The 21,940-nt window shown below is 39.7% G+C and overlaps 2 protein-coding genes across 8 annotated transcripts in view; one reads left to right on the top strand and one right to left on the bottom strand.

Moving 5' to 3' along the window:
* The window catches only part of TARS1 (threonyl-tRNA synthetase 1), a 214,267-nt gene that overhangs the window by 107,865 nt on the left and 84,462 nt on the right, over positions 1 to 21,940 (top strand). The gene's annotated exons all lie outside the window — the stretch shown is intronic.
* The window catches only part of NPR3 (natriuretic peptide receptor 3), a 52,522-nt gene continuing 37,247 nt past the window's right edge, over positions 6,666 to 21,940 (bottom strand). Inside the window, exons 5-8 of one of the 2 annotated variants that reach the window (XM_083466091.1) lie at positions 19,279 to 19,373; positions 16,669 to 16,801; positions 14,314 to 14,398; positions 6,666 to 13,429 (exon numbers count right to left, since the gene is read on the bottom strand). In XM_083466091.1, the coding sequence (XP_083322217.1) occupies positions 13,318 to 13,429; positions 14,314 to 14,398; positions 16,669 to 16,801; positions 19,279 to 19,373 (425 nt within the window). In that variant the 3' untranslated portion in view covers positions 6,666 to 13,317. Of the gene's footprint in view, positions 13,430 to 14,313; positions 14,402 to 16,668; positions 16,802 to 19,278; positions 19,374 to 21,940 lie in introns of both variants that reach the window. The other variant, XM_083466090.1, reaches the window with a different exon arrangement.

Here is a 21,940-nt window from a genome sequence, read left to right as displayed (position 1 = left end):
ACAGCAGCTTGATATGCAGAAATTAAATGGGTGAAGCTTTATCAATGGTGAGGAAAAGTTTCCAGCTTGACCTTTTGCATGTATATTTATGATTAAAGCAATCTACTGTTTGCTCTAGTAATGGAGAACTGGCAGTCTGGAGGCCTCTGAGTTTGGCCTACCAAGTTGTTTTAGCCAAACCATACCCACTTTTCCCACCCCTGATGCCAGATGAACTCAGATGTTAGAAAGTTCAGTTCAAACAAAATTCAAGATACAGATACAAATAAAGCTGTGTGATCTTGCTATCCATTATGCACAATAATATTGTGTTGTTGGTTGTTCCCCATGCTGACAAGTCGATAACGACAAGAAACAAAGCCTTTCATGTCATCAGCCCAGTATTGTGGAATGCTTTGCCAATAGCAATTGAGCAGGCACCTTCTGTTTCAATTTTTTAATACAACTTTTGTTACTCAGCTCTATTCCTTTCAAAAAAAAACAGCATACAAACAAGACAGACGATCAAGAAATAAAGAACTAGGTGAAGCACATTATTGCAGTTAGAATAATATAAACGGAAGGTTCAGTACACTTTTGCACACATCATTTATGTGAAGGGACTTTTTAGAAGAGTCACATATTGATAAGGTAGCCTTGCCACATAGAGGTTTGTGGTATTGGGGGCTTATGCAGCACATTATTTTTATTTCATCTCCTTATATGAAAATATTACCAGGATAAATTAGGTTCCAAATGCTGCCATGAGATACAAATCAACTGCAATTTCTATATGGCCATTCTGTTGGGCTATAAATCTATCCCCCCACAAATGAATATTGATGTCTAAATCAAAACAAAAGGGCAAGGTTAGACCAGCCTGAAGAAATGTGTGCTGTTTTCTTTTGGTGCAATTTTCATGAATTCATGAATTTCACACAGATGCCTAGAGACCTTTTCTAATCTAACAAGGGAGTTAAGCTGAAATCCTTGGGTATGAAAACTTCAAGATCATAATGACGCAAAGTATGAAAAGGATATTTCTATTTAGCAAAAAGTCATTTATAGACTGTATTAGAAAGAATCCTACAAATGAAAGAAAGTAAATGAAGGACATGGTGCCTTACTGAATTTTTTTTGCATAGATTTACAAGTTGCTCTAAGTCCCCAGAGGGATGGATTTTTCACTATAAACCTGCCTTGGGTACACAGATCTGTACAGTGTAAAGAGCAGTTGAACTGACATCTTTCCGCAACAAAGAAGCCTCTGATATCAACCCTTCCCCCATGTATCTGGTTTTTAAACTCCAGTGTTAACAGCATTTTTGTACATGTCCAAATGTTTTATTAATTAATTAATTAAAAATATTTACAAGCAGCCCTTTAGGTTTTTTTTCTAAAGAAACCAAACATCTCAGGACAGCAGTCATACTCATAAAACAGAGAGATGTATATGGGCTGCCACTATTGAGCTGTTTAGGGAGGGACTTGATGGGTTGGTGTCTGTAGATCAGGGTGGCACAAACATGCTTATATTCAGTCCTTTGCACATGCAACTGTGGAAATGATAGATGTTTTCTGTGTGCTTCAAGTGCCCACAGCTGCCTTCCATTTCCCTTGCACCCCAGGACCCACCAAACTTACCAGGAGAAGGGGAGAGGGGACAGCAGCAAAGGTAGTGGTGAGTGTTCCAATTCTTTGGCAGATTACGCTTTTCAACAAGAAACAGGCTGGGGACACAGCTTCCAGCATTCCTGGTAGGAACATGGTTTGCATCATTTTCTGCAGAGGACAAGGCCTTCTGAGGCTAGAAGTGGTCACTGTAGTGGAGCTGAATCACCTGCCACTGCTACCTTGGCTTCTTGCTCCAGTTAAGCTTGGGTGTTTTGGGTGGTTCGGGGAAGCAGTGGCAGAGAAGGCAGCTAAACAGTTGAGGTGTAGTTCAATGGGTAGTACTTGCTGTCTTCACAGCATGCTGCGAGCAGGGCCCTGTTCAACCTAGACCTACTCATAAATAATCAAACAAGGATGCTTGTTTTGAAGAACCCTACTGCAACAGCCCTATTGAAGATGAGCATGATATTTGATACTCTGGTCCAATGTCATTTAAGGTTTTAAAGAAGAGCTTCAGCACTTTTAATTTTTCCTGGAAACTGACTTAGAGCCACCGCCACCACAAGCAAGACAGTGCTCTCTTCAATGGGTCCCTGTTAGTCCAAAGTACAACTGCTAGGTAACTAACTGAAATTTAATTAAACCTCCTGAAGGATGAGATTTTCCTGTTTCAACTCCTCTCTTCTCAATAGCTTAAATCCTTTCTCTGCTTTAACTAAATAGAAGAAACCCCAAAGGTATTTTTTTCTTTCCTCTGTTTGTTATTCATCATTTCTATTTAGATAATTTGAGATCTGAGTCTACTGTTGCTGTTTTTACTTTACCGCCTTCCAGTAATTCATTAAGCAATATTATCGCTAACATCTATCAACTAAGGATAGCATTTTTCATCATAGGGATTGGTTGGGCTGTATATTGTTGTGTTTGACCAAAGGTTTTATTTCTTTTTCTTACTTGTGGATTTTTGGAGGAATTTTAAAAGAGATATTACCCCTACCCCATCATTTTCTGATTGCTCTATGAGCAGAATGGAGTAGTTAGCAAGCCTGTGGACTTTAGTTAGCACTTTACTGTTAGTCAATTTGTTTCTTTTCCATAGTGAGTGATGCTGGGCTATAAAGCTTGCTTCTGTGACGAAAGGTATTCAGCAAGAAGCACGTCTCCTCCCACCCTTTCTCTGTATGTCTTTAGGATCAATGTCCTGATGGATCGGGCTGCAGAAATGCAGCTTGGACCATTGGAGAAGATAATCAGAATAATAAATCCCTGCATAAATAACTCTTCCCCATATGTGTGATGCAACCAAATGTTTGGGCTACCCTGTAGAGGAGCCAACTAGAGGTGATTGTACAGTAAATGAGTAAGTGCTATTGACATTCTGAAACCTTCTTTTAGCAACACAGCTTGCAGTTTGTTTTTAAAATTAGTGTAGGAATTACAATTCAATGAATAATAAAAAGAAAAACTGACAACAATGTGAGTGTTTGTATGTATACAGCTGTCTTCTTCCCTCTGGGATCATAGGATTCTATTGTTGATGCCAATTCTGCTAAAGCCTTTTCTAAGATGGACATAGTCTAGACTCCCTTTTATTTTTTCTAGCCATATCATAGAATCATAGAGTTGGAAGAGACCACAAGGGCCATCGAGTCCAACCCCCTGGATGGGCAGGGCAGCTAGATTCTTCTCAGACCTCTAGCTCTAACTATTGAAAGTAAAACTAGAGGCTCAAATGGTGAATACTCTAATGGTGTTTTTTGCATACTGAACACAAGCAGCACTCTCTCTCTCTCTCTCTCTCTCTCTCTCTCTCTCACACACACACACACACACATTTTGCTGTTTTCGTTTGTTGGAAAGGTTTTGCTTTCTTGACAGCACTGGGGCACAATAATGAGGAATTTTAAAAAAAGTAATTCTCTGATAGAGGCAAAGTATTTCAGTGTTTCTATCTGTCTCAGCCCTGCCCTGGAGGTGCCCATGCTTCTAAATGTCTTTCAGTTCTCAGTCTCTGACTGCAGAGAGGATTATTAATGAAGCCTTTAAGATATTTATTCTTGCGTGGTGACATACCTACCTACCTATAAACATTTAAGGAATGGCAGGCTTTCTGGGAAGAAATTTCTGAGTCGCTGCACCATAGCTTGAATCTAAAATACGTTTCCAAAGTGAATTGGCATTTTTAACACAGTGGGCTATTTACTGACTGTTGAAAGAATCCACCTCTGCCTAAGGATCATCAGTTTGATTTATATTTGGCTTGCTGCCCTGTTTTCTGGAAGAGGGTTTTTTCTGTCTGCACTCTGCAGGAATGAAGAGATTAACCAATAAAGCATTTTAAAATGTTTCAATATGATCAATTAATTTACTAAATTTTTGCAATCTTAGTTTTTTTTTTGGTAATAATATGTTATTGAAAAGATTTCAACTTAAATAAATAAAGTGATAAAAAGAGAAGAAGAGAAGAAAAACAAAAAGGCACAAAAATTTGTAGAAAAATATATATGAATATATACAAAAAAATCCTAACTCATATATATTATTATCCTAATACATATGTAAATATTAATAGCCTACTACCTTTCGTATGGGACGCGGGTGGCACTGTGGGTTAAACCACAGAGCCTAGGGCTTGCTGATCAGAAGGTTGGTGGTTCGAATCCCTGCGAAGGGATGAGCTCCCATTGTTCGGTCTCAGCCCCTGCCCACCTAACAGTTCGAAAGCACGTCAAAGTGCAGGAAGGTAAACGGCGTTTCCATGCACTGCTCTGGTTCGCCAGTAGCAGCTTAGTCATGCTGGCCACATGACCCAGAAGCTGTATTCCGGCTCCCTTGGCCAGTAAAGCGAGTTGAGTGAGTTAATCGTCAGGGGCCCCTTTACCTTTACCTTTTGTATGAACTCATTCCAAATATTGTCATATTTTTCCAAGCCAAGTCTACGTCTGTAAGCAGTCCATTCATAAGTTGTGAGTGTTATCATATTAGTGATCCATTTATTAAAGGGGATTATATCTTTATTCTTCCAGTTATCAATATCAGTCTTTTGGCTACCATTGGAGTACGTAGAATCAATCTTCATTGTTAACTTCCATACAATAGATATATAGTTCAGAAGACTTAGTTTTAAGGTTTTCTGCATGACCCTGAAAGCTAGGAATTTGTTCTCATCTTTGCCATCAAAAGCTAGTATACAGTATAAATAAATTCCTGCACAAGTTCTAAGGAAGCAGTTGAGCTGCTGGGGGGCAAACAGAAGCAGCTGAGAGGCTGACCGCTAGTGTTGGGATTCAAGTACCTACCTGAGAGATATCAGGCAGGGAGTTAACATCTTCAGCATCTCCAAGCTTAGGTTAAAGGAATGTACAAAGCATCCTTCCTGTCAAATCAGAGTAAAGGTTCAGCTAGAGTCTAAACCTCTGGAGTTTAGAAGGGAAGCATACTCTGGTGTCTGCCATCAGAGAGGAGAGCAAGAGCCACTGGAAGGTTGTGCCAAGGATGGCTGTTGGCTTGGAAAAGGGAAAATGCATCGCCACCACCCCCAAAGGGCACATATTTGTCAAAATTTGGACACATGCCCCTTAAGGGAAGTATGCTCTGGTCCCATCCCTCAGCCAAAAGACTGCTGGGTTGTATGTGTGCATCAGTGAGAGTGGGGTTTTTTATATGTTTCCAAGCTACCTTCAGAATCATTTGACTGGAATGCAGAATATCAATCTTCAGAATGAATAACAGACCAGCCAGATGTTTTTGAGAAATCTGCAAGCAGAGCAGTAGCCCATACTTCTTGTTGCTCCCCCCACCCCCACCTCATTGACAAATTTTCAGAAACATATTGCTTCATATTAGACATTGATAGACCTCTTCACTCCCATAAATCTGTGTAACAGTGGCCATTACAACATAAGACTACAGATAAATTAAGAAGATTAGTGTGGATACGATCTCCCCTAGCCAACCTCCTTCAGCTGACAGGTTAGATTAGGCAATTAATATTCACTGACACTGAAGTTCTATATCAAGGTTGTCCAGCAGTCTATACAAAGCAATCTGCTCTTGCAAGCTTGCATTTGCCTTTCTTCTTCTCTGCCTTTGCCTTGCCCCATACTTGACTGCACAAAGGCTGATAGCTGTTAATCCCTGATACAGACAGTCATTACTGGAGATACTTGTTGCTTCCTTCGGCGATCACTCATTGCCGAGTAAGATTGTCTTTCATTAACACGGTCTTAATGGTGTGTCTATAAGTGACTGTAGAGGCCAATTCTGGATCCACACATCCTTCCACAGTGGGGACATTTTCCCCATCTCTCTCTCTCAACAGAGGTCATCATACAGGGCGACCCAAGAAGTTTCTGTGCCAAAACTGGGCCTAAACCCCAATTGAAAGGGATCTAGTTAATCTATTTCCTCCAAGAGCGCCTGGATCTGACTGACAACTACCCATTCTAGAACCTTCCCCAGGAAAAGGAGGTGAGCAACTGAATGGTAGCTAGTTAGATTTTCCAAATCCAGGGTTTCTTGAGGAGTGGTTTTACCACTGCCTCCTTCAGGCAGGCAATGTCCACCTCCTCACGTAAAGAGGCATTAATCAACTCCCTGGCTCAGCTAGTTGTCCCTTCCCTGATGCTTTTTATCAGCCAAGAGGGACAAATGTCCAGAGCACAAGTGGTCACCCTGACTGATCCAAGCCTTACTAACTGAAACTCATCCAACACAACATGACTAGACAGTGCTCTGGACACCCAAGATTTATCTACCCATTTTTCGTGTTATAAAATGTTTATAATTATGAATAATCCATTCCACTAATACCAACCAGTGTAGTATAAAACAGGGATAACCAGTGTGACCCTTCACCCTGACTTGGATTCCAGCAATATCTGGGGGGCAAGTTATCCAACCATTGTATAAAAGTCAGCATATTTGAATAGGTGTGGATTTCTTGGGTGGTGGTAGAAAAGTGGCTGTCTGAAAGATCTCCCCCGGCCATTTAAAATAAGTTTTCCTATTGTACCAATTGCATGTTGTATAGCAAGGATTATCTTAACATATCACGAGAACACGCTGTTAGGTGAATGTATAGGTTCATATCTTTAATGGAAGCCTTTTGTTATAATGTGGGAATATGACAATCTGTACTACTTGAAACGTTTACAAGAAAATGTACACACTTAATAGTCAATAGACACCAATATTTTGAATGAGAAACTTGTAAAAGAAATAAAAATACATCACACAGAGGTTACGTGTATCCACAGTCATGAATTCTGTCTCTACAGAAATGCAATAAATAAAATCACATCATATGCAAATAGTTCTACTTACATCAGTACAATATACTGTGCAGCTTTCCATTCATTTTTACCCAAACCAATATTACACTTCTAGATTATCCAGTTTATTTTTTCTACAATCATAACATTGCTCACAATAAAAGGGGAGGCAGAGACAAAGTTAAACCTCCACAATCTCTATCCTGAGTCTTTTTAGTTTTGCACATACTTTGCAGAAGAAAACCAAATCTATCCTCTGACAAAAATTTAGCTTAGTTTTCTGCTCAAATGGACAGTAAGGTCTGTTAATATCTCACAAATGATTTTACAAAACAAAAATTTTAAGCCAGTATTGTTAGTAGATATGCTTCAAACTTAACCTCTGAGCAGCTGTTTTGAACAGAGATCTATTCCAAGAGCAGTTGTTCAGTACGGTCCGTGATGGCCTACCTATACACAGTGTGAATAGTAGCCATATAAGATTATGCTTTTCTTTTGTGTTTCGTTAGGTCTTGCAGTTAAGGTGGTATGATGAACAAATGCAGTGGCTTTTAAAATACATTCTGAGGGCTGCAATTCTCATTCACAAAAGCACTCCCACAAGTACGATTAAAACATGGCAAGGATTTGTATGCCTGTCAACTTATGAGGAAGGCACATTATGTCAAGCTGCTCCCAATTAGAGATTGACAAGCTCTCTGAGACTATCTCTGTTTAGCTCTGGAATTTTCCAAGGTTTCCTGGAAAGAAAAGGGAAACCCCGATAACAATTTCCTGAATCAAACCAAGAGATCAGAAAAATGTCACCCCAATTCCTCAAACACATCCCTCGCACCCCTCATTGTTTCTGGCAGAGAATAGCAGCAGCAACAAGCAAGAGAGGTAAAAAGGTTGATGGTATAGCATGTGATGGACTATGGAAAGTGTTGTTCTTTGAAGGGGCCATGCAATTTCCGAAGATTAAGGTGAAAGGGGGTACTGCATTTTGGGGATGGGGATAACTTTGGCGGATGTGCAGGGGTTGCAATAGAAACGGGCAGCGGGAGCTTGGAAGTCTATTCGCTCTGGGCAGGAGAGGAAGTTTGACCATGTAAAAAACACCCTTCTCCTTTTGTGGTGAATTTTCTGGGTCCCCAAAGTTTGATTCTGCGTGTTGCTCACGAGAACTCTGCTAACATAATTACTCCAAATCCTACACCCCATCTGACTTGGAGCACACACCTTTTGCACACATTGGTGACACACCTGTGAAAGAAAATAGTGTGCACTATTATGCACTTGGATTTTCTTCTTTGTTTTCTTTGGTGGCTGTAGCTCCTGTTTGGCTTTTCAAATCTCTTTTCATATTTGGAGAAGTAGACAAAAGGAATGTAGTGGTTTGATCCATGGAAATCAAAGCAGAAAGTCCAGAGGTACAAATGTGAATCATGTGAGCTTATGAACTTGGCTTCTCTTAACTGAGACCACTGCGAGCCATGGCTCTTGGAATGCCACTGAAATTGGAATGTTTAGTCTGACACTCCTCCTGTTGAAGTCAGAAACAAAATTCTAATTCCAGCTATCAGTGTCCATCTCCCTAAGCATTTAATAGCAAAGGAAAAATGTCATTTTCTTATTTGTTTAGGAACTGCAGTCATGCCAGAAATGACACACAAAGCAGTGTACAATACTAAAAATTAAAAGTAAAATTATTATGGTCATGCTTACTATCTTATAAACCATTATAAACTGTTGGCACAACATTATCACAGATATGGAAAGGAAATGTTATAACACCCTGTAGCCCCTAATAACTTCTTCTATAATACCATCCATTGGTTTCTGTAAGTAATTTGAGAACTTCATTGTTCAGCAGAACAAGTAATTCAGAAAATAAAACTAATAGTCTAGCATATACAAGTTGCATCCTATTCTGAATGATATAAAATAAACTTTTAAAATCTGCTGTCTTATGACGTATTCACTAAAGGAAGTAGTAAGACATAAGAATATATGAGTTAATGATACTCTCCATGATTTGGAATGATTCTATGTCTTTGTGTATTCCAGCTTAGATTTTTTTAATTTTCTCCTTAGAAATTCCCTACTAGATACATTTACATTGCTTGCTCAATAATCTTTTAGGAGATGTATGCTCTGGAAACACTAAGCAAGTGTTGTTGTTACTCTATAAACCATCTATTACATCACATAGTAAATCCCCATAATAAAAGCACTGTAGCTTAGTATATGAATCTCAAAAGTATCAAAAGTCACCAGAATATTTTAGCCTTTGACTTATGTGAATATTAGTAGTTACTGTAAATTTTACAGTGTAAAAGTTTAAAGGAGCACCTTTCAAAAATTCTTTACATGCTATAAGTGTTTGTGTGCACCAGAAAGAAAGTGTTTAGGAAGAAACAGTTTTGTATTGATAAAACAAGGTATCTATACAGCAGTTCATTTCAGAAAACCTCATTTTGAGTTTGTTTTCAAGATCAAATGCAATGAATCTTTGTGTAAAACTAAGCTGCTTCAGAATTACCGTAGCCTTGTTCTTTAGAGCTAAATTCAGAGATTCTTCCTTTAACCCCTTCATTCTAGCCTAGCAAAAATTAGTCTTTGGAGGCAATAATGTTCCAAAACAGTCTTATTTGGAAACAGTATGTCTGTCAGTTCACTAATGTAGGAGTAATGTGGTTCTTTGGATGATGCTTATGCCAATTTTCTACTAACACAAAAATAGAAAAGAGGAAATTGATAAGCCAATTCTTTTCACTGGTTCAACTTGTTGGCCAACATGAAAGTTTGAATATCCTAAAGGGCTGTATTGCATTGGAAAACATGACACACCCACCAACAGCTGCTGGTTCAATAAAATGTGCATCCAACCTTCTTTACTGTCTTTCTTTCAGTTGGCTCAGTGTTAGTACTTAGATTCTTGTACAGTTACAGTCTTTAAATTAAATTCCAGCACATCCTTCTGTGTACTCTTTGTAGATTTTGGCAACAATCCACTGCAGTTATGTGCTGCTTGATTTTAAACTGGACAAAGCAATTGAAATTAAGCATACCTATTGGCCTATTTATTGTGTATGCTTTATGCATGTATGATTCATTTTAGTGAAGAATGCTTTGGTAGTGTTTTAATTTTATTATTCCCTTGAAAAGTCTGAAACCCAAGAATAGTATTAGCACTGGAGAACCAGCTGGAATGCTCAAGGAATTGGGGGGGGGGGAATAGCATACACTGACTTAGGAAAAGAGCAGAAGATTGCTGGGGAAAAACTGACAGTGGTTTTCAAACTATGTTCCAAGGAACTCTCATGTCCCTGGAAGTTATTAGGGCATCCTCTGTAAGAAGGTAAGCAAAAATTGACAAGCTTCCCTGAAATACAGCTAGACCTCCATCTTCCCCTGCAATGTGCAGCTACAGGAAAAGGTTAGATGTGTTGTAGCTCTTAAGTTACACACTCCACTATTTATGTAGGGTAGCTGTGAGACCGAATAGGAGTCACCAGTGTCTGCATGAGGCTGAATGCATACCCTAAAACATGCACCAGAATCATCTACAATGTTCAGGGGCCAGTGAGGTGGTCCACCATAAAGAGGAAAGAATAGCCACTTCTGCTGGATGGCAGACAAGGACACACAGATACCCTTGCCAGCAGGAGACATGAAACAGTGGTAGAAGCAGGAAGTAGCACCTTACAGGTGTGGGGCTGCTGGGAATGACCAGGAGTGTCCAGAACTCTTGCTGCTTCTCTGGTAACCACTAGCTGGTTCTATTGGGAACCATGTCGGAGCTCCTTGACAAATGAGTCAATATAGAGAGATCTCTGAAGACTGACATTAGAAAGATAAAAACTGATCTAATAGTATTTTTAAACCAACGTAGGTAAGAGGGATTGTTGTTGTTAAAACCTCCGTATTCATGTACCCTTCCAATAAAATAGATGGTTATATTATTCCTTTTAGAGAAATCTGGGATTATTAGCATGAAGTCTCTCAACCCCTATATTGGGATGGGGAATCTCTGGCCTTCCAGATGTTATTGGAGTCCTACTCTTACCAGTTCTAACCAACAAGGTGAGCGGTCAAGAATAGTGGAAGCTTTGGTTCAGCAACATCTGGAAGACCACAGCTTCCACAGCTCTGTTCTATATTATCAAAGGAATCTTGCCACTGAATGAGAATTCCATGACTGGGGAAAGAAAGAAGGGGAAGGGGCGGACTGGCCCAATATGCAAAAGTCAAATATACTACTTTTATTTACATATAAGAAGATCTGTGCTCATTATTATTCACACTTTTAAAAAAGAAAAGAAAAATAGCTCTTCAAATGTGCTCTTTCCAAGGTGAAATAAAACAACCTCAAATAGACATTTTTTTCTTAATAGAAAAATATGATAAGAATACCTAAAAAATAACATGTTAGCCAGATGTCACTTTTTATACAACAAAAAAGTTTGGAGTTGCCTTTACTGTACAAAACCACTCTAATACTTAATATTTACATAGTTTGGGCTACACTCAGATCTCAAAGGTGGCCATGGGGTGTTTGCTTCCAGCTGAAGAATTTGAAGCAGGGATGATATATTGCATCCTCACTCTGTACTCATTTTTCTCAGAAGTAAGTACCACAGATTTTAATGGAACATGCTGCTGAGTAATGGCCTGATTATTTTTTAAAGCTGTATTATTCAGTTCCTAAGATTCTCTCATCTGCACAGCTGTTATGCCCATACATCTACACAAATCAATATTCTTGCCTTGCCCATTTCTTCCCATTTTAGCAGTGGGAACCAAAAGGCTAAGGAAGCAGAAGGGCAACCTGGTGGAGACAAAACCAGAGGAGCCAGAACTTCTGAACTTCTAGCTGTTTTGTATTTTTGTGTGTACATATCTCTATGTACATAAAGAGATCAGCCAAAGGTGCTTTGTCTGAGGCAAGGATCTCATTTACTGTTATTGGCCTAGTCTACACATAAAGCAGGATGAGATGGGAATGAGCTGACAGATTGGACTATCCTACTTCAGAATGCAGGTAAGGGAAATCATATTTCTGAATGCTTCCCTGTGTAAAAAACAATATTTATGCAGAAACCTAGCATGGCTGTGAAAGGGAGCCTAGACTTTTCTCAATTTTTCATGTTGCCCCCTCTTGCTCAGTTATTGGGAAGGATTCAACTAATGAATCACATCAACAGAAGCCCTACATAAGGGCTTCTGCTTGTGCAACAGGGCTTTCCTTTCCTTCTTCTCCTGCGTGCCCCATATCCCCTGAAACTGGCACAGGGGTGGGAGAACCCCCAGAACAGTGCATGGGGGAGGAAAGTGGGGACTGTTGAATCTGGCAAGCCACAATGCTTGCCCTTTTGGAACAATCGCCTTAGTGCTACACTCAGTTCCTTCTTTTGTGTGTGGCTTTTTTTTTAATAACTTGGAGTACAGTATTCAGAAATGGCACCTCCTCTCAACTCATCTGTATTCTGAAGTTGTAGGACCACTCTTCCACCTCAGGGTTCTTTTACCTAGTGTTGCGTTATGTGCAGATCAGGCCTGCCTCTTTTCTGGAAATGGTTTGTGTTTATTTTACACAAGAAACACCCAGCAGATTAAAAAGCAGGAGACATGTAACCAGTGAATGCATAATCCTACAGTGATCTCTATGACAGGAACACTGCAGAATCCATATATAGGTCATGAAAATGATACAGAGGAGGGGGCTTTCTTGAAACAAAAATGCCATGTAAATGGAAATTCTCTTAAACCCAAACATCCCCAGGAACACAGACAAGCAGTTGTCCTGTTTAGCCCAATACACAACATATTTGCAAAGGAATCCTTTCACAGGGAATGCTATTGGAATGATATCCAAAACTAATTCGTTGTGTAAGTAGGTCCTTAGAACCAAATACTATCTTTCCACTGCCTTGGGATTTCTTCTGTTCTATAAAGATGCTTCTGCTCCTTTCCCATAAATTGTATTGTTTTGTACTACCTCACACTTCCTTTGCTCGATTCTGATCTCCACTATTCAATGCTGAACAATACTAAAAAGCAGCACCTGTGTCTCTGAAAACACATTCCTTTTATAATCTGGTATGAGGTACAGCTAACGAAGGTCCGCTGAATGAACCTTCACATTTCCAAGAAACAAAATGGCTGACCACAGCGACTTGTCTTGGATACACACCAAGTGTCAAAACCATCATGGCGGGGGGGGGGGGGAGAGGGACACACACTTGTTCTTTTGTCATTTTCTTTTCCACAAGATAAAAAGGCCACGTGGAATATGTGGCTAGTAAATCATTCCTGAGTTTCTGAAAGAAATTAAGACAGAGTTACTCTACTTTTAAAATGCTGAGTCCTTAATAAGCTTCTTCTTTTCTGTTGCTGTCTTTGGTAGTGTCCATTTGTCTACAGATTTCCTCCACACACACACAAAAACAGTTTGTTTCTCCTTACTTCATGCAGCAGAAAAGTGAGACCTTATAGAGTCCTCTCGTAATTGCCAGTGCTTGCCGATGTTGTATTCTTCCAGTTGACTTCGCCTCTCGATAGTTATTTTGTATTTTTTTCTGCATAAAAGAAATGGGTAGCACAGGGTAAGAAAACCTCCTTCAGTTTAGGATAATTAGGAATATAACTCCCTTCACAAAAGAATGTCTGTGAAGTACAAATGTGTTCCTAATGATAAATGAGATGAATGAACACCATTGCCAAAAGATTAAAGAGGTGTGCCTTGAAGCATTTTTGCCTGATCTCAAAGTTAAGTTATATTCAAAGATTTCAGACAAATTGAATATTCTTCCACAGATCTGAAACTAAGTGAGCAGGAAGCCAGTATAAAGTGCAACAGATGCTTTGAAGTTAGGGCTGCAAATAGTGGAACCATTTAGTAGTTAGTTCTCTCAAACAGTTTTTTTTAAAGAACTGTTTCAAGATTGCAGCATATGGCTTCATATTGTTCAATGGAATAGATTGCTTGCCACCTCACACTGTTAAATATAATTTGTGTTCTGTATTTGTGTTCTTCAGTGAAATTGGGACTGCCCCATTAAAGTCCACTCACAATTCAGTAAAATCTAAATACTCAAACATATCTAATTTGCTACTTAATTGTTGTTCTGCCTAATTTTTACATGTTGTTAGTGCCAAAAAATATTTATAGACCTCGTTTACAAGTAATAAACACTGAATGTATCTTACACTAGCGGAATAATAATACAATTGCAACTATAATAAAACAGAGTGCAATACAAAACTGCTCATAAAGTTCACAACATTAAAAAAACAGCAATATTAAGTACCCGTCCACTCCTCAAAATAAATAAAGCACATAAATTAACCACAATCAGCCCCACAGATGATTCAACAAACCATGGCTTGTTTCTCTAATGATTGATTTGCTTTATACAAATTATAAAATGTAGGCAATATTTCCCCCCAAAACAGAACCAACCTGAAAAAGTAGAAAGCCATCAACAATCCTGCTCCTAGCAAGGCACCCACAACAATTCCTGTAACTGCTGACTCTCCTAGACCACCTGCTTGAAAAATTAAAAAAGAAATAACCAATAGCAAATCACAATGAAATACGTTCAAGCTCACAGAATGACTGAATAAATGATCAATGTAATATTATAAACAAATCTATTCAAAATCCATTTTGAAAAGTGCCCAAAGAAACTTTTCTATAGTTCCAACTGCTTTTATTATCTTCCTTTATGTTTACCTTGGAGCTTATTGTTGTCACACTCTGAAGTGCTGCTGATTTATTTCAGTTATTTCTAAGCCACTTTTCAAGACTATACAAGGCGGCTTACATTAAAACAAAGATACAGTTTCCATTAAAAACAAACATTGAAATATACCATTCAAATCACAATAAATCTGTCAGCTAATAAATTTCAATAAACGCTAACAGAAATCCCAAAGTTTAAAATGAAACATTTTATTAAAAAGCCAAAGAAAACAGGTGCGTTTAAAAAACTTTCTATAACAGCAGAACTGAAAGAGTTGAACTGAACTTTTTAAAGGGAAGGCATGTATTTTCTCTCCAACACGCCTTGAGGGCACTGGGCAACAGTAATTCTCAGTCAATAATGAATTACCTTAGGATGGGTTGCAATACAACTTTTTACATCCATATGCTGTTTTTTGCTGTGATTTGTGTCTGTGTGTGTGTGTGTTGAAATGGTTCATCCATGCAATTCAAATCTTCTCAAATTTATAAAAATCTGCCTTCTTTTATATTGATGCTGGGAGATAGGGAGTGAGCCAACAACATGACTACCACCTTGGCTGCATTGTGGGACCTGCTCCTTGGTCAGCTAGCAAATGCCAGCTGGGCATGGATAGGAGGTGGAAAGGGAGTGGAGCTAGGTGGCGAATCATTTGCCTTTCATACAAAAGGTCCCAGCCTCAAACCCAGGCATTTCTACCTAGGACTGGGTAAGACTCTGGAGAACTACTGCCAGTCAGTGTAGATAGTATTGCACTAGGTGGAGCAAAGTTCTAACTTGCTCTAAGGAATTCAGTCCATCTGGTGCACTTCTGGACTATGAATTCTGGCGCCTATACTGATGGGGATGAGGTGGAGAGTTCTTAAATTGCCCTCCCACTCTCCCTAATTCTTGGATGTTTCTTCTGCTTGATTACTTTGTTATGGGCTAATTGCCGGTCACTGGGTGATAGTGCCAGGAAGGATTTTTACCTGCATTCCTAATCAACCATTTGGTTCTAGGATTTTATTATTTTTTATTTTTTTAATTTTTTTTTGCCTTCCTCCTAACAAGGATATTTTCTCACAGTGCTTTCAGTCTCTTGCATCAATAATTGTACCACAACTTGCTCTACTGCTGGGGCACTGGGCAGGGAGCATAGTTTGAGAGCAGGTGGCAGTGATTTCACTGAATGCCTTCCTTGGGAGAACCCTTAAGGGCTCTGGGGATAATGTCTCGCTTCTGGACCATTTTGGGTACCTTGGTACCATTTACATTCTATGGTTGGTCACAGCAGGTAGAAAAAGCAGTCTGCAGTGAAGAAGCTGACTTTCCTCTCGACATAGTTAGGCTATAAGGCAGGCTGCCAGAATGCTTTGGTTCCCTCGGCCATTCTATGCCAAACGTTTCAAAGCTTAATAAACTTTGGGCCTGATTCATTCTTGTGCCTGTTCAGCATTTACACTCACCTCATGACAGCTTCATTTCAACTGCATCTCTATATCTTCTCCCATTTACTCCTTTATCCCACCTAGCTCCATCTGCAGCACCACTATTCTCTTCCGGGAGTTTCAGCAAGGTCATTTATTTATTTATTATCCCACCTTTCCTCCAAGGAGCTCAAGGTGGCGCACATAGCTCTCCTACTCCCCGTTTTATCTTTATAACAATGCTGTGAGGTAGTTGGGCTGAGATACAGTGACTGGCCCTAGGTCACCCAGTGAGTTTCTTTGCTGAGTGGGGATTGGAACCCTGGTGTTCCAGGTCCGACACTCTAACCACTATACCACATTGGCTCTCTGCTTTGCAACCTTTTGCTTGGGAAATCTTGATGCTATTACAATATACAAAACCATTTGCACATGCCCACTTTGCCAGTGTTCCATCTTCACATTTTGAAAGAAACTATCCCAGATTTTCCCATGAACATTAGCTATACGTAAATTGAGCCTCAGTAAATTTCCTCTGGTCAGGTTGTTATTTGTAGTATTGATATTGATACAGAAGTGTATCTGAGAACAAGTGCAATTCCTTAACATGGACTGCTGTCTGTTGCAGACTTGGAAAGGAGAAGTTAACCTCAGTAAACTTACATGATTTGCAGGGTGTGTTGCTTGGGTGTTCCAAACCTCGGCTGTCATCTGTTCTTGCTTTGAGCTTCCAGGGGTAATTTACATTTGGAAGCATTTCAAGCCGTCCATGCTTTCCATAATAGTTCCAAATAACCTGTGAAGAAAATAGATATATAGCAAAATGACAGTCTATTTCCAACCAGCTTCTGGAAGTAGGGAGAAAACTGGGGTATATCAGCTAGCTTAACTTCTGTTATATATAACATACAATTTTCAGATTGCATCCAAAAATCCATCAATTGAAAGACATAATTGCTGGAGCCATGCATTTTTGGATCATAAATCCCTCCTTGCCCCATTCTGAAATTTGGAGGGACCAAATGTCCAGCACATAAACTTTTGTTTACTTCACCGAATGGTGTGTAAATTATTGCTGTCATTTGTGTATGGCTGTCAGAGCTCTTTGGGCTATGTGCTTGGCTCTTGTTCTCTACCACCACGCCTCTATTTTTTGTTGTCCCAAACTAAAATGTATGTGTACTTCATTTTAGGTTCATTTTATTTATCATATTCTAGACACCAAATTATCAGATAAAGATTTGCTGGTCAAGCCTAAATTGGTTTGGCTGCATTCCGCTTAGAAACTAAGGTTTTCATGACCAGTGGGAATGAACCTTCCAAATAAACTAATATTACCACCAGCACCATCAAAGAGAGGTCAGCATTATAAATTAGGATGAGACAATCCCAGCAAAATGGATGATGTCAACAAACACAAAATGGAAAGAAGCTGGAATGTGACATGAGTGAGGCTTCCAAAGGGAAACAGAAAGGATGTACTAAGTATACAAAAAAGTCTAATCATGCAATTGCTGGATTTCCTGTCATAGATGAGAGCTGCACATGAATATATGTGGAGACTGGGGTCAATAATATCCTTCCCATGTGCACTTCCCCTCCACTCCAAGGTTTTGGGTTAACAGGCTGTGTCCTTCAGCCTTTCCTCAGATGACTTCTGGGCCTGTAATAATCTTTATAGTTCTTTTCTGACATCTTCCATGTTATCAGTCAGTCAGGTCTTTGTGTATGGCCAAGGCAGCACAATATTACACACACAAATCAATCAAAAGCACCATAACAGCAAACAGTCTGGTTGACACCAGATCAAACCAATTCACTGTCCTTACAGTTAACAGGTTTATATGTACAATTTTCCAACTAATCTTAGCAGTTTATGCAGCAAATGACATTACTATACTTTATAAGCCATTATTTCCATTTTACCAACATTCTTCTTGAAATGTATGACATCTAACTAGCTGCGGCTGCTGACCCCTGAGGCTGGTGGGGTGAAAGAATGAGCAGAGGGCAGGGCAGCTAACTGCGGATGGGGCTGGGGTGGGCAAAGTCAGGGGTCACCATAGGCCAGCCACATGTGACACAGAGATGCAGGCAGGCAACCAGGCAGGCACGCATGCAGACACATGCAAACAGTTTAATTGGTGGTGAGAAACAGAAAGATTTGGGTCTGGGAGGGGAAATACACAGGTTAAGGAATGGAGGGGAAAGAAAGAGGCACTAGTGCTAGGCATTCTGATTTTTAGTTCACTATGACATTCTGATTTTTATAGGATTGCAGTTTAAGGCATTTATGTTTTTGAGGCTGAAGTTCTATGTGTTTAACGAAGAGGAAGCTCAACTAAACAGCAGATTTTATGTCTGAATGAATATGCATGGGATTGTTCTGTATAAGGCAAATAGTTTGATTTTATACACTCACTAGCTATAAGTGATCCATGTTATATCATTAAAGGTTAAAGCAGTAGAATAAGTTTAGTGCTGATAAGAAATTAAGAGCTGAATATATTTCTGTTTTACCCTGGGGAATTTGCTTCCCATGGCTTCAAAATTTCCAGAAAATTTCACCTCTCTGCTGCCTCATATTTATTTTCTTGTTCACTGCAACTAAAACCTTCTGAACAATGCCACTGTCTAGGATATTATCCACATTTGATATATCTGGATTTTCACTCTAGCATGTAATATTATTGGTTGAATGCTGTCTTTAATTTCTACAGATGAAGACCATGACATTTGTAAACCAAGGACCCTGTAGTGCTATTATGCAATTGTAGTGTTTAATTTCACAGTACCAATACTCAAGGCACTCTCCTTTGGCTGCATTGTATCTCTTGCTTTTGATGACCAGCCTAGCTAAACAAGGTCATGAATACTTTTCATTTTCTTCAGAAATGTATGCAGTCTCCCACATTCATTAAGATCTTGAATTCAAGAATCTAGGTTGCCATATCATCTTTTTCAGGCTGATGATGATCCAGTAATAATCCAGTAAGAAATTGTGTGTGTGTGTGTGTGTGTGTGTGTGTGTGTGTGTGTGTTTTAATGGCAGTTTGTTCCAATCCCTGCACATCAAGCTTTCTTATGAGGTTCTGCTGAAGGGTTAGTAAGAAGGACTTGTAACAGTGATCAGTCTAAATTCTTTCCTTAATTGGTTTAGTAGAAATGGAGACTGCAAGAGACATAATATGTCTTGCCCACGGTAGAGTCAATAAACATTTTGCCACTGAATCCTTGTTCCAGCCTAGCATTTAGCATTATTTCAGCACTTACCTGCTGCATTCCAGTTTCTGGATCAGTCATTGCAATCACAGAAAAATCTCCATATCTTTCTCCATTGGCATCTATGGATACTGGCCCTGCAATGCCTAGAGAGTGGCAGGTGAGAAATTTAAAAATTAATGAGTTGACAGCACATAATGCTTCCAAGAAAAGCAAATGGCAGAATTATTAGAGACTGATATGGCAGGAAACCTCATTAGTCTTCCAGTACTTCTGTTGGCATTCCAAAAGAAATTGTAATTTTACCTCTGGGGCTGCATTCCTAAAATTCCTAACATTTCTTCTCTCTCTCTCTCTCTCTCTCTCACACACACACACACACACACACACACACACAGCCTGCGGGGCATAAGTCCTATTTCAGAACCCCTATTTTGCTGATTTTTAAAAAGCCATTAAGGGGCAAAATAATTTTATACAGGAAAGTCTAGGCCCTGGAATATTTGAGGATGCTAATAGTTTAATGCATCTACATGTCTGAAGACAAAAGCCAAGCAAAGAGTTCTAATAATAATAATGATAATAACTTTATTGTCATTGTACAACCTGTGTACAATGAAATTAACAAGCCTCCCCACCCCCAACACTCAATCTCTTATCGAATGTATCAATCTCTAATACATTCACCCTTTGAGATGGCATAGATAATTTAGAGAAAGAGTTGCAACTATGAGGCTAGAAATCCTTAACAGCATGTTACATGGTTCTTCCTGCTACCCTTCTATCCTCACAGCAACTCTGTGAAGCAGGCTGAGAGACAGAAACTGGCTTAAGGTCTCTTCAGTCTAAATCCAGCACTACTCACTGCACTACACTGGCTAACTTCATAAGCAGTCCCATGTTTACTGCACTGGTATAATGCATGTAATATGCATATGGTACTAGAATAACCCTTAAGTTTTTAAAGTAAAATCAACATTATTGATATATTTAGGATAATGGTATCCTGCTTTGTAGCCCTGAAAGGCTCTCTAATTAAGTTAATAAAAGGTTCTTACAATAAAAATCACATTCAAGTTGAGTATCAGGAACAGAAATAACATCATCCTCAGGCTTCTTTGGTGCAGCCCTTCAATTTCTGCCTATTATAATTTTCTATCATTCTTATTTATTTCATTTGTGAATCACTTCCCATAAAACATTCCAAAGTTAAAAAGATAGCTAAAAACAGTTTCAAGTTCAGTACAGACACAGACTGGGATTTTAAAAGAATATCCTCTTGAAAGATTTGTTGAATAAGGGAAGGGCTTCAATAGGCACCAGAATGATAACATACAGTGGTGCCCCGCAAGACGAATGCCTCGCAAGACGGAAAACCCGCTAGACGAAAGGGTTTTCCGTTTTTGAGCTGCTTCGCAAGACGATTTTCCCTATGGGCTTGCTTTGCAAGACGAAAAAGTCTTGCGAGTGTTCCGATTTTTTTCCGCTCCCCCCCCCTTTTTCTAAGCCGCTAAGCCTTTAATAGCCTTTTAGCCACTAATCTGCTAAGCCTTTAATAGCCGCTAAGCCTTTAATAGCTGCTAAGCCTTTAATAGCCGCTAAACCGCTAATAGCGCTAAGCCGCTAATAGGGTTGCTTCGCAAGACGAAAAAACCGCTAGACGAAGAGACTCACGGAACGGATTAATTTCGTCTTGCGAGGCACCACTGTAGATACTGCCAATCTGTTATGTGGTGGGAGGAAGAGCCGAAGGGTAGTTGCAACCACACTAAAGACCTGATTCCAACATCATGCAGAATGGTCCTCCTGAGGAAATGGCATCTGAAGGAGGCCCAGCCCTGCAGAGTGCAGTGATTGGCTGTGTATATAAGGCATGAGACAGCAGAGTCCACTGATGCAAGAGAGCAGCTAAACTCTCTTAACCCATGATGGAGACTCCTTCTTCCCCTGCTGGTAGTTGGCTAACCCATCACTATTTGTTACTGTCTTTTGATCTACAGTGGTACCTCGGGTTAAGTACTTAATTCATTCCGGAGGTCCGTTCTTAACCTGAAACTGTTCTTAACCTGAAGCACCACTTTAGCTAATGGGGCCTCCTGCTGCCGCTGCTGCACAATTTCTGTTCTCATCCTGAAGCAAAGTTCTTAACCTGAGGTAATATTTCTGGGTTAGCTGAGTCTGTAACCTGAAGCATATGTAACCTGAAGCGTATGTAACCCGAGGTACCACTGTACTGAGGTTTGGATTATGTGGATTATTGTTGGGGCTCAATGTGTTGAGCTCCTGGATCCTGAGCGACTATGGGGTTGAGGTGCTCATCTCGCTTTCAGGCTGAGGCTAACCGATGTTTGTCCACAGACACGGTGAGGGAAACACCGTGAGGGAAACCAGAGCACACGGAAATGCTGTTTACCTTCCCACCACAGTAGTACCTATTTATCTACTTGCACTGGCGTGCTTTTGAACTGCTAGGTTGGCAGGAGCTGGGACAGAGCAACGAGAGCTCACCCTGTTATGGGGATTTGAACCGCCGACCTTCTGATCAGCAAGCCCAAGAGGCTCAGTGGTTTAGACCACAGTGACACCCGCCACCTGGATCGGTATAAAGACTTGGACAGGATAAATTTCTTGTCCTTTCCAACCAAATGCCTCTCCATTACTGTGAGAAAGAAAAACTCACTGAAGCCCAGAAAGTGGTCCATTATGTTTTTCA

The sequence above is a fragment of the Podarcis liolepis genome, assembly GCF_965112155.1.
Source record: "Podarcis liolepis genome assembly, chromosome: 11".
NCBI lineage: Eukaryota > Metazoa > Chordata > Lepidosauria > Squamata > Lacertidae > Podarcis > Podarcis liolepis.
Note: the sequence above shows the minus strand (reverse complement) of the source record. Positions and strands in the feature narration are given on the sequence as shown.